The sequence below is a fragment of the Branchiostoma belcheri genome, unplaced genomic scaffold (assembly GCF_001625305.1).
Source record: "Branchiostoma belcheri isolate BF01 breed outbred unplaced genomic scaffold, Haploidv18h27 scaffold185, whole genome shotgun sequence".
NCBI classification, from domain to species: Eukaryota; Metazoa; Chordata; class Leptocardii; order Amphioxiformes; family Branchiostomatidae; genus Branchiostoma; species Branchiostoma belcheri.
Genome location: NW_017803324.1, coordinates 280,889 through 293,144, shown reverse-complemented (window position 1 = coordinate 293,144; position 12,256 = coordinate 280,889). Strand labels below are relative to the sequence as shown.

At 39.0% G+C, this 12,256-nt stretch overlaps 1 protein-coding gene across 7 annotated transcripts in view; it reads right to left on the bottom strand.

The window, feature by feature from the left end:
* LOC109467626 (sodium channel protein type 4 subunit alpha B-like) overlaps positions 1 to 12,256 on the bottom strand; it is an 86,780-nt gene that overhangs the window by 24,501 nt on the left and 50,023 nt on the right. For 6 of the 7 annotated variants that reach the window (XM_019765643.1, XM_019765642.1, XM_019765646.1 and 3 more), the window contains 6 exons: positions 9,767 to 9,875; positions 8,122 to 8,192; positions 7,292 to 7,492; positions 6,772 to 6,960; positions 4,401 to 4,796; positions 358 to 640 (listed from right to left, as the gene is read on the bottom strand). In XM_019765643.1, the coding sequence (XP_019621202.1) occupies positions 358 to 640; positions 4,401 to 4,796; positions 6,772 to 6,960; positions 7,292 to 7,492; positions 8,122 to 8,192; positions 9,767 to 9,875 (1,249 nt within the window). The remainder of the gene's footprint in view (positions 1 to 357; positions 641 to 4,400; positions 4,797 to 6,771; positions 6,961 to 7,291; positions 7,493 to 8,121; positions 8,193 to 9,766; positions 9,876 to 12,256) is intronic. The other variant, XM_019765647.1, reaches the window with a different exon arrangement.

Here is a 12,256-nt window from a genome sequence, read left to right as displayed (position 1 = left end):
AGAGAGAGAGATAGATAGATAGATAGATAGATAGATACATACATAGATACATACATACATACATACATACATACAGTCAGTCATATATATATATAGTTGGGACAGTAAAACAGAACTCCTCACTCATAGTTGGGACAGTAACACAGAACTCCTCACTCATAGTTGGGACAGTAACACAAAACTCCTCACTCATAGTTGGGACAGTAACACAGAACTCCTCACCCATAGTTGGGACAATAAAACAAACTCCTCACCCATAGTTGGGACAGTAAAACAGAACAGTTACTCCTCACTCATAGTTGGAACAGTAACACAAACTCCTCACCCATAGTTGGGACAGTAACACAAACTCCTCACCCGTAGTTGGAACCTCCCCATCCACGTAAGTCTTCTCAATTTTCCATTCCTCGTCATCTTCTCCCCCTTCATCTTCCTCCTCCTCCTCCTGGTCATATGGTGGCCAGTTTTTCTTTGGTTTTGGTACGAAACAAGGGAGGAAACAATATGTGATGTACTTAAAGAAAAAAATGATCTTGTTCACGCCAATCACAATGTTGTTGGGCTCTCCACTGTCGTCATCACCAGACTCTTCCAACCCACTAAATGAACTGAGGAGCAAAGCAAGGAACAGGTTCAAAATCTGGAATGGACAAGGAACATAGAAAAGTATGATTAGTATTGTCACTAATGTTGACATAGATTTTCACTTAGCAGTATAAACACCTAAAATGCATTAATTGTCTTTCTTTCTAAAGGTGCACGTCTTTTAGATTAATAACAGCAATAAACAATGAGTTTTCTTTTGCTGGAATTCCCTAGCCTTAGTGCTGAAAAGTCGGCTGAACACAAAGTCTAACATACAAATGTATAATGCTCCATGTTCCATCCATACATGTATCTACATGTTTCCTCCATACAAATGTATCTGGCTGAGAAGCAAATTATGTGGTTAGTGGGTATGGAGAGAGTGGTCAGGTGTGTCAAGTGGGGAGACAAGACAAGAACATGGAACACCACAGACGAAGACAGACATTGGCATCCTATAAGGAAAAAAGATATAATAAACAAACAATAATATAGAGGAGTTGTTAGTCACACGTGTTAATTTCTTTCATTTAGTCACAACAATCAACTAAAGTAAAAAGCATTCTACTTATATGTCACAAGGTCCAGCAAGACAATTTTAGACCATTCTTACAATTTGTTTTGCATGTGGACTGGGATTTTGTCACTGAGAAAACTTCTAGGCAGCTTTTTTCTGTTTGTTTGCGCAATAAATTCCCCATTCCTGAGGTTAGCCATTTGCCTGGAAAAAAATGTTTCTATCAGAATTGTTGGATATACAATATGGATGACAACAGGCCTGGCACAGCTAAGGTGGAGATGTACAGGAACAGACACATATCGCTGGTAAACATGCCCAAAGAATGCAGAGTTTTCAGGTGACATAAGTGTTTCATGTACTGGTAGTGAGGAGAGCTTTGGGGCACCTGTAAGTAGAGATTTGGGAACAGAACAGTGTTCCTCAGCAAAATCCCTCCAAAAATGTCCTCAGGACTCATTCAGGTGGATGTAACCAGAGGTTGGTAAATAACGACTCTTCAATTTTGCTTTGGGGAAATCTGCCATACGTATGTTGCCCAAAAAGTCTTGACGTAACATCCTTATGGTTAAGGTCTGTGGACATTCATGTTAGGAATGTGAGGTAGAGGGAAGATGGGGTAATAGTGGTTAGTATGAACATGCTTGTTAGAACAGATGCTAGATGCAGATATGGGGGGACAGGGGAGAACCCAGACTTTTGTCTTTGTTACATCATCAAAGTATGTATGTATGTGTTATACAAGAATGTGTCAGTTTGGATGCTAGATATGATTAAAGTACTAATGACCCACCGGTTGCTCTGTGTATATTGTCTGCACACTAGATGGTTTTTATTCTGTGGTTAACTGACAAGGCCATACAGTGTCAGCCACAGGCTATCTTGGAGTCGGTATTTCAAGTGAGTTAGAATGTTGACCAGACATAAGATTAAATTTTCAAGCTAACATACAATATAATAAATGGCACATTAAAGGAACCATTTTCTTATGTTTCCAAAGTTAAGCCCACTTTACTTGGTAGAATACTTAGTCTTGGAGTATATAACTGGATTTGTTTACTGGCCTTTTTTTGGCAACTTCAAATAGTGGGAAGAGGAAGACTGGAATATAAAATACTGAGGGCTCAAAATACTGGGTGCATGTGCACCTTAGTGCACCTAAAATTGGAGTTGTGCACCTAATTTTTACCTTCGCCAAGAAGGTTATGTTTTCAGGGGCGTTCGTGTATGTGTGTGTGTGTCTGTCTGTCTGTCTGTCTGTCTGTCAACACTATAACTTGAGAAGGTCTTGATGGATTGTCTTGATACTTGGTAGATGGGTAGGTCTTGATGAGACCTCAAAATGATTAGATTTTGGGCCACCTGGCGGCTTGTCATGGTACTGCAGCAGAACTTCCGGTTTTGATATCTCATGATCCAGACATGCTAGGGTGACGAAATTTAGATGGTAGATAGCTCTTGTGCTGGGGATAAAGTGACATGAGTTTGAGCCCCCTAGTTGCTTGCTCTAGAACTGCAGGGGGGTTTAATGGACAAATGTTTAAAGGGGGATAACTCAAGAACCGATTGATGGATCGTGATTTTTGGTATGTAGGTAGCTTGAGTGATGCTTGACATAATGATATTACAATTATGCAAATATGGATGTAATTTGCATTATTAATGAGGAAATTCTATTTATCAGCTGCATTCCATAATAGGAAGTTCAAGCTTGTGACATATGTTATTAAGAATGAGAGAAACACAGGCAGATATCGATTATGCAAATGAAGACTTAATTTGCATAATTAATGAGAAAATATTATAATTGCATAGTTGTAACTGCCTGGAATTTTATACTTGGGGTGTTTGAAAGTTAAGTTAAGGTGAACATAATTAAACAAAACTTATTCACATAAGGACCTCATTTGCATAATTTATGAGAAAATTTCATCATGGCATTCTTTGTTAAGACTGTCTTTTGGTGGAGAATATGATCAACAGATATAATTCATGCAATTGAGGATCCTATTTGCATAATTAGGGGGATTAATATATAATTTCTTAATCATAAAAGCTAACATCATTTGGCGAAGGTATGAGATCGTGGAACTCTAGTTTACAAATATTTTTGTAGGAATTTTTAGCATTAGAAATGATGAACTGATTAACTGATACTTAGAGACAAAGAATATCTGGTATACTATTATATATAATAATAATAATAATAATCTGGTATACTATAATAGTATACCAGATATTCTTTGTCTCTAAGTATCAGAAAAGTAATGAAATTTTTGTTGTAGTACTTGTTTAAGATTTTGAAGTTAGCTCTCATTTTCGATTCAAGCTCAGAAGAGGAGCAGTAAGACATGCAATTAGGTTTTGTTTCATATGGTGCACCAAAAAAAAATTTTCGGGCACCTGATTTTTTAGGTTGGGTGCACCAGTGCACCTATTCCCATAAATGAATTTCGAGTCCTGAATAGCATTACAGACAGAATGCAGCGGAAAAGTGATGCTCCCAAGACACCCCCCTCCCACCCCACCATGACCTTCAGTCAAGGGTAAGACTGCGTCAAGGGTAAAATACTTACTCAGTAAACAGTACGATAACATGAATGACTAATTCCCTAAGGAACAATGATGAAAATTACATGTGACTCTGTGATCTAGATGTTATAATGAAGATGGCAGCAAAGACGAGATGATGATGAAATGGTACATGCAGCACTCATCCATTGTTTTCCTCCGTGTTGTTCATTTGCCTGTAGAAATCATGCAGAAATAGTCTGTTAGTAGATCATGGAAATGTCCTCATCAGAACCTGTGAATAGTGTCTAAACCTTACCATCAACTTAAGTTTGTAAAAATTAAGTTTAGTAAGATGATAGCGAAAATACAACACAAAGCATCCATACCATGATTACATATACATGTATCTAATAAATATGTATGTAATTATATACTATGTATCAACTCATGTATGATGAGAAATATAGGCTATAGCCAGATTTTCCAATAGACATGATATCTGTCTGTGGTACTGAAATACTTGCCACATACACATATACAATTATGCATAAAATCAGATGTTTTGACGAGTGTCAAAATCAACAGCTGCAGCATTTTTGTGCATCAAACACTATTTGGTTGATTGTTTATGGCATTCAGACCACAGACGGTATGTTGGCTCTTTTCTGTACTTAATCTATTCTCTTATACATGCTGCAGGCAACACATTTTCTTTTGTCGGTTGGTGTGACTTAACCATATCCTTAAGTATCAAAAAGCAGTAAAATTAAGAAAGGTTACGTACAATCAGGTTTCCGATGAGAACTGTCAGAAGGAAGAAGGGGACGCAAACGTAATTGACACCAACTTCCGCTTCTGGATCGTGACCAGGACAATTCTCAAGCTTGACTCTGTTGCAGCGCATGCAGTCCCACATGGATTCTATCCACTCTCCACACAAGACTCGGAACACAATCATGAAGCTACGCAAGAAGTCCTCAAAATTCCAACGAGGTCTGTCCAAGAGAGGTGTCCATGTCCTGTAGCATTCGCCAAACACCTGCATGCCGAGCACAGCAAAGATGTAGATGACGATGCCCAGGACAAAGGTCAAGTTCCCCAGAGCGCCCATGGAATTCCCGATGATGGACAGCAGTTTGTTCAGTGTGGGCCAGGACTTGGCTAACTTGAAGACACGGAGCTGGAAGAGATAAATATGCATGTATTAGGGAAGAAAATAAACAAAATTCATCATTCATTCTCAGCTGAATTCATAATGCAAAGTTTGAAGAAAATGTATTACTAAATATAATTCTATACATATATAACTTTTTTTTATTGAAACATACAATGACATGGTGGCGACACACTTAAGTTACACTTAAATTCATGTCACCACCAGACAAAATGTAATACAAGCAAGCAAAGCACGGGTTTCATACAATCAATCTACATGTATAAACAAACTACAAACAATCTATAAACTAGTGAAACACATACATATTATTAAACACTGACTGGATCGATCAAGACACTACTGTAAGAAACGATTTGATTCCAACAAATATGTCTGCACATGCAGCAGTAACGGAGGGGGCCCTGAGTTCGCCACTTTTTAACATAAATCACACATTTCAAAGGAAAATTCCATGAACCTCTTGATGATATATGGCCATGTCGAAAGAGTTTTTGTTAGACTTTTTACATACGTGTTACCATGGTGATTGATCGAACGTTGAGGTCAAGGGTCAACCTTCTACTTTGCGACGTAACTAGGGCGGTAGTTCCAAGGGTGTACCCCGAGTACCCACTTTTTATAATTTGTCAGGAAGTATCAAAATATGGATTGAAAGTGTTTTTTAGCCTTTGGATTTTATTCCTAGAGTTAACGCTTACTCGTTTGGGGGTAGTAAAACAAATACTTTGTGGCGCATCGGAACGAAACGCGCCATTTATTTGGACATAACAAGGTCGGTCCTCTGCGACGTAACTGTGGGTCATGTTCGGCGTTCTAGAGTCCAGCATATTACTGAACCATGAATATACAAGTGGGCTTTTGAGTATTTATTTGATATAATGTTACTTTTATCATGCTACCAACGTAAAACTGAAACTTACAGCTTTGATCAAGAGTCCATACCAACATCTATTTAACGGCGCATAAGTGAAGGGTTGCAATGTGTTGCGTACGCTGCTCACGGCAACTTGTTCGAAGTGAAGCAGAGTTGGTAAAATACTTGAAAGTAAATGGTAAAATAAACCACAATACAGAATATTTCAGTGCTCAATCTTTATTGCCCAGTTTAGGAATATGTCTTAGATGCTCCCAGATCTAATATTTAGTTTACAGCCCCATTCTTGCGACAAAGAACACGTCGTCATCGTGGGCATGTCGCTGTCGCCAGGTATCTCGCCCAGACGCGCGGATGGTGTTGCGCGTCACACTTCCCATTTTCTTCTCCGTAGATCGTCGCTTGTCTATATATACAGAAGCCTGTGTATGCATATTACACTTTGATGTTCTGTGGTTAGAAGAATCACAAGAATGATATTAAAATCGTTGCTGTATACTTAAGAAAATAATGAAACTAAAAGTGGCGAACTCGGGGTACAGTGGCGAACTCGGGGCCCCCTCCGTTACATGTATAACTCGTTTCTCCTCAGCAGTACGCTCTACAATGTATGAGCTGCCATCTGCCCAGAATGACCGCTTGTTCTCGGTTTTGATTTCCCCCCATACACATAAGCATGGCTAAGCCAACCACTTGTCCAACTTGACCATAACCGCACATGGCCCAATCTCTGCCAATGACAGCCTGTGTATGGCGGAAAACGTTTTAGATGATAATTACACATAGCAAGAGATCTTGATAGAATAGGTCAGTTTGCCATTGATTTCAACAGCATGAGAGTCTTCACGCAATGTACATGTACATGTATCAAAAATAGTGCCAGGTCCATGGGGCAGTCTACTATAGAATGCATGATTTTGCTGTCACAGTGGTTTTCTTGTTCTGTTTGTCTTGTTGCCATGCTTTTCATATAAGACCACTTACTCTGAGTAACAAATTTTCCTCCATCCTCTGGGTGAAGACAAGTTTGACTGTATCTAACTAAAAGCTCAAGACACTTGAAGTTTATTTAGAAGTGTTTTTAACTGAGAAAATGCAACTTACCAATCGAAATGATCGAAGAACTGAGAATCCTGCAAGGCTGCCTCCCATCAACTGCTCTATCATGATCTCAATACAACTGAGAATCACGATGAAGGAGTCAAACATATTCCAGCCCACTGAAAAGTAATCTTTTGGCCCCATACCAATCAATTTGAACAAAAATTCGCCTGCAAAGATTCCGCTGAAAACCTGTGGATAAAAGACAAAGAGGTATAAATTGTTAGGAATACATTGCTGGACCGAGTTCTTCACATTGTTCTCTAGAAAGTCTATAGCTAGCTAGTTACACTTAAGATTTACAATGTAGATAACAACTAGTACATAATATATTATTTTGTAGCTCATCATCTTGCTTTAAAGCTCATTCGAGAAATGTATTGAGAAAAGCAGTTTGACCCTTTTGATCATTTTTAACAAATTTCCAAGTTGTTGCTAGCTATATAGCAGAAAACAAGTTATTACCATGATGATCTTCTACATTTTTGTACATGAGCAACATCATCAGAACTGTAAGTCTTACATAATTGCCAACTTCCAGGGTCTTTTCAAAGGGTTTGTTCTGTGAGATGTCATGGTAGTCCAAGGCCATGAAGACTGTGTTGAATACAATGCATAGCGTGATGAACAGCTCCATGACAGGGTCACAGATGAACAGGAAACTGATTCTGGCGATGACATTCCAACATGGCGGGCATTTCCAGCCACACAACACATTAAAAACCTGGAACAGACAGAAAGAAAATTTGGCTTATCACTTTGTTATTGCTAACTCAAATGACTGTCACGGTTTGTGCAGAACTTATACTGACAGCGTACCATAATTATATTATCATACATTCTTTAAATTGGCCTCTCCTGACCAGGTCTTAGATCTGTGTGTTATACATGAGGGCCTGAAAGGGGGGTCCCGCCAACGCTCTACGCTGAATTCGGAAATCTCTCGATTAGACTTTACGATAATTCCAAGTGGCTACAACGCATTACGTAGAATTAAAACACCTAATACGCTCTACGCAAAAATATTGGAGCGGTCCGTCTATGCTCTATGTAGAATTAACGGCCGATTACGCTCTACGGAAAAGGGCTTGCGGGCCCCCATACATGTATATGGCAGTTAAAAGATTTAAGATGGGTTTTGATGGGTTTCTGTTGATGGTTGACAACAAAGCTATATAAACTACTAACTGTGCATTAATTCACTCAGAACAGCAACCAGGTTTTGGATACTCCCTGTTTATCACGTGTGTATCATCAGTGCACATTCTTCATTCCAAAAAAATGTTTTAAAGTCATTTAATGGGTTTTCACTTAAACTGTTGACCCTTAAGGTTCCAGATATAAAACACTCACTATTTGAAGTGGAGTTGGTGGTTCTTCATCATCAGTCTCCCAGTCAGATGAATCATATTCCTCATCGTCACCTGTCAATACAAATTACAACAATACTTCATCCACGGAAGGCTGTAGTCAGGAATCATGTACATGTACATGAAATCAGTCTGTAGCTATATCTGACTTAAACATGTGTGTAACAGAAGCTCCCCTTTATATCAGGGCTCAAAATTCATTTTTGGGAATAAATGCACTGGTGCGCCCAACCTAAAAAATTAGGTGCACAGAAAAATTTTTGTGTGCACCATATAAAACAAAACCTAATTACAGATCTTACTGCTCCTCTTCTGAGCTTGAATCTTGAATGGGTGCTAACTTCAAAATCTTAAACAAGTACTACAACAAAGATTTTCTGACACCTAGATGCCAAGAATATACAGTATTACTGTATACTTTTAATATGTACAAAAATACCTACATGTACAAAAATATAAAGGTGCACCAGTGCACCCACAGAAAAAAATTGGGTGCACAGCTCCAATTTTGGGTGCACCAAGGTGCACATGCACCCTGTATTTCCATCCCTGCCTTCATACTCTTATTGGTTTGAATGTCTGAGTTTCCAGTAATAAGTCCTAACCAGTACTGCCATCTATCCCTCTTGGTCCACTGTACATGACTTGTACATTGTATACAACGTATACATGTAGGGAAAAAAAGCACTTTCAGTGTAGGGTGGCCTGGATTGGAAAACACTACAAAATAAACAAGAGTCTGTAGGACCAACACCTCCATGAAGTAATCACAGTGTTAACAGTGTTTGGTACCCTCTTTCACACTGACAAACCAAATTTCAGGCAAATTCATCAAACGATCTTGAAGACACAGACCCAGACAAAAAAGCTACATTTTTACACTGGCTGCATCCTAGAATAACAGGCGTTAATCATCTTCCAATTTAACATAATGATTGCATTTGAAGTTCAAATTACAACAAAAAGAAGTGGAAAGACCTCAAGACAAAGTGGACAACAGAGTGTTTTTCCTGCTGGTGGCAAATGGCAGAAGACCATGTCATGAAGGACATGAATGCACAGTAATGTCACCTATTGTTTTGCAGAGGGAAATTATCTGGGAAAGGCTCTATGTTTCTCTTAGACTACTGATATCTGTTATAATGCATTCCCTTGTATGTGATTGCTCCTTCAACCACTGCTGGTCTCTTGGCTTGGCTTCGTGTCCGAAACTACACAAGTTAGGCAACAAGTCAGGCACATTTGTTAGCTCCAACAAGGGGGACTTGGTTACGTTTTACATTCTGCAAGCTCCCATCTCTGTCTGGCCTACCACCATTAATAATGACAGCTTTTTAGTCCCTGTCAGTAATACGCATTTGTACAGATCAGTTCCCCTGATTTTCCTATTGTATTACCGGTATACCACTAATACATGTTATGTACATGTATCACCATTGGATAGCCTATTCTAATGGTTACTGTATTAATTTTACCCTGTTATCATCAACAAACGAGCATAGACTGAACTAGTACCTATCTGCATCAACTGTGTACATTCAATGATTCAGAAGGACTCATTCTCTAATTTTTGAAAATCCAACTACATGTACCTTTCCAAATATACTTTCAGTGTACATTATACTTACGGATAAAACCAGCCTTCCTGACGGCAATTTCCTTTTCTGATTTTTCTTTCTCAGTCTCCTCCATTGTATGTTTTTCTTGAACTGCTTCCACTTCTCCATCAGGCTGCATCTGTGTCAAAATTCATTAAAATCAGTTCCTTCTGGCAGTTTCATCAGATGGCCATGGCCTTTTCCACTTAAAAATTTGGAAGGTTCTGTTTTTGTATTCTAACAGTACACTAGTCTTCATCCCCATTATTACCTTCAAGTTGATAGGTCTTGATGAGACATTGAAATGATTAGATTTTGGGCCCCCTGGCGCAGGGTTCTAGCCAGCCTGAAAAATTTTTTCTGTCATCACACTTATCGAGCACCTCGAGCCGGGAAAATTTTAAAAACTACTCTGACCCTCTGAAACGCTATCTCCTGAATGCTGAGGCTCAATTTTTACATGTAGACAAAGCTCGAAAAATCAGACACAAGTTTCAACTTGATTTTGAGGTAAGCGTGAACCTTGGTTGGATCAGGAAGGATAAGAAACAAAATTTTGTGACACAAAACTTGTTGACTACTTACGACAGATATAAAAAATAAAACATTCTCAACACCGAAGCCTGCATCTGTATTCCGTACAAAAATCAATGAGGAATTACTACACACCCTACTTTTTGAAAGAATGACATAAAGGTGTCCTATTATTTTCTGGTAACTTCTGCCAAATCGGATTCAAGTCCTCAAAAAGCCGCCTCATTGCCACTATTATTTTCATTTCCTACCGAATTCACGGTGAACTAACATCTCGCGAATTACGAGATCTGTCTGTCACTGGTTGATTTTTCCTGACGCGCAGTGTTATTCAGCCGGTGATAGGTAGAACTCAGACGCTGCTTACCCTTTTTTGTGGGAGAAAAGTTTGTGTTGATGGGCTTGAAATTGAAATTGAAAAATTTTTAAACTTTGACACGTTACCGGTTAACCGGCCAGAATTTGAGTGGGGAGGGGGGGCGCGTAACACTGACTTGGGCAACCATGGTGTTATGGGCTAGCTGGGTCGTCACCGGGCCCCGGCAGGTGATAGAAATGATCTAAATCGGCTTCAATGAAAATTTGCACCAATTTGCTGGAGATCTTAGAAAAATTGAAGTTGCCCATATCTTTTCAGTTTACACGTAGGATTTTTGTCCGACAAATATGACAGATTTGGCAAAATTTTTGGCCGTCATGAGCGGCATCAAATGTAGGAAAAACGGGCTGGCTGGAACCCTGCCCTGGCGGCTTGTTATGGTACTACAGCAGACTTTATGCAAATCAGGATATAATTTTTTAAAAAAATTAATGAGGAAATAATGTAAATCTAAGTATGTTTTATGACAGGACTATTAAAACTTGTGACATATGAAATTGAAAAGATGAGGGACATCGGCAAATTTGAATTATGTAAATGAAGAAGTGATTTGCAAAATCATTGAGATAAAGCTATACAGTCAACCTGCCCAAGGTGGCCACTCAGGGGACCGAAGAAAAGCAGTCACTTTGGACAGGTGGTCTCCTTGAAGAGAGTCAACTCAACATGAATGAGACATAAATGTTCCTAGGTGTTTTATGAATACTGTAAGTCACAGGACTTTAAATTAAGATGGGTTAATGTTTTGGGCAAAAGAAAAATTTGCAATGTTTTTTGATTTCAAATTTGTGATTGATCAAATGAAAAACAATAGTTTTGCTGAGTGCTGTTATGCACGGTGATCAAGTATAAAAATGTGCACAAAGCACTGATGTTCTTTGACAGACAACCGTCCAGATTCCTTTCTCGGCTAGTGAAATTATGTTCAAATTTTAGTCATTTTATCAATAAACTTGCGTTTACGAAGGACTAACATTAAAAAACACAACAGTTTTGGTCAGGGAAGAACATTCGTGGCCACCAGCTTATCAACCAATCAGAGCGCAGGTCATCTGAGGTGAACCTATCAGAACTAAGTGGTTGCATTCGCATTTCAAGATGGCGAGCAAACCTGATTGAATTTGCTAGCTGTGGCTGGTGTTTATCTTCAAATATATTCAAATTATCTTCGAATAACCCGCTAAAAATGAAACTGATGGCTAATCCTGCCATTATGATCATAGTAATATTAAATAACATGTGGTTTTGGCTTTTAGTCATCATGCTCAACCTTTTGACTTGGTACTCTTTTAGGGGGTACACTCGGAGTAATACATGAATGAGACCTTAATAACCATTGATTATTAAGATTTTGGTCTTAAGTGAGGTATGTCCAGTATCAGGGTGAAGTGGCAGAAGTTAGGGTGGCAGAAGTTGTCTGAAGTTGTCCGAAGTTACGACCATTTCCGAGTGGTTTTGGGGGTTATCGGGAGTAAAGTCTGACGTCACTGTAACTTCCGACACTTGTGGGGTAGGGTGGCAGGTGTCTGAAGTTGTCCGAAGTTGTCTGAAGTTACGTGACGTCACTGTAACTTCCGACACTTGTGGGGTAGGGTGGCAGGTGTCTG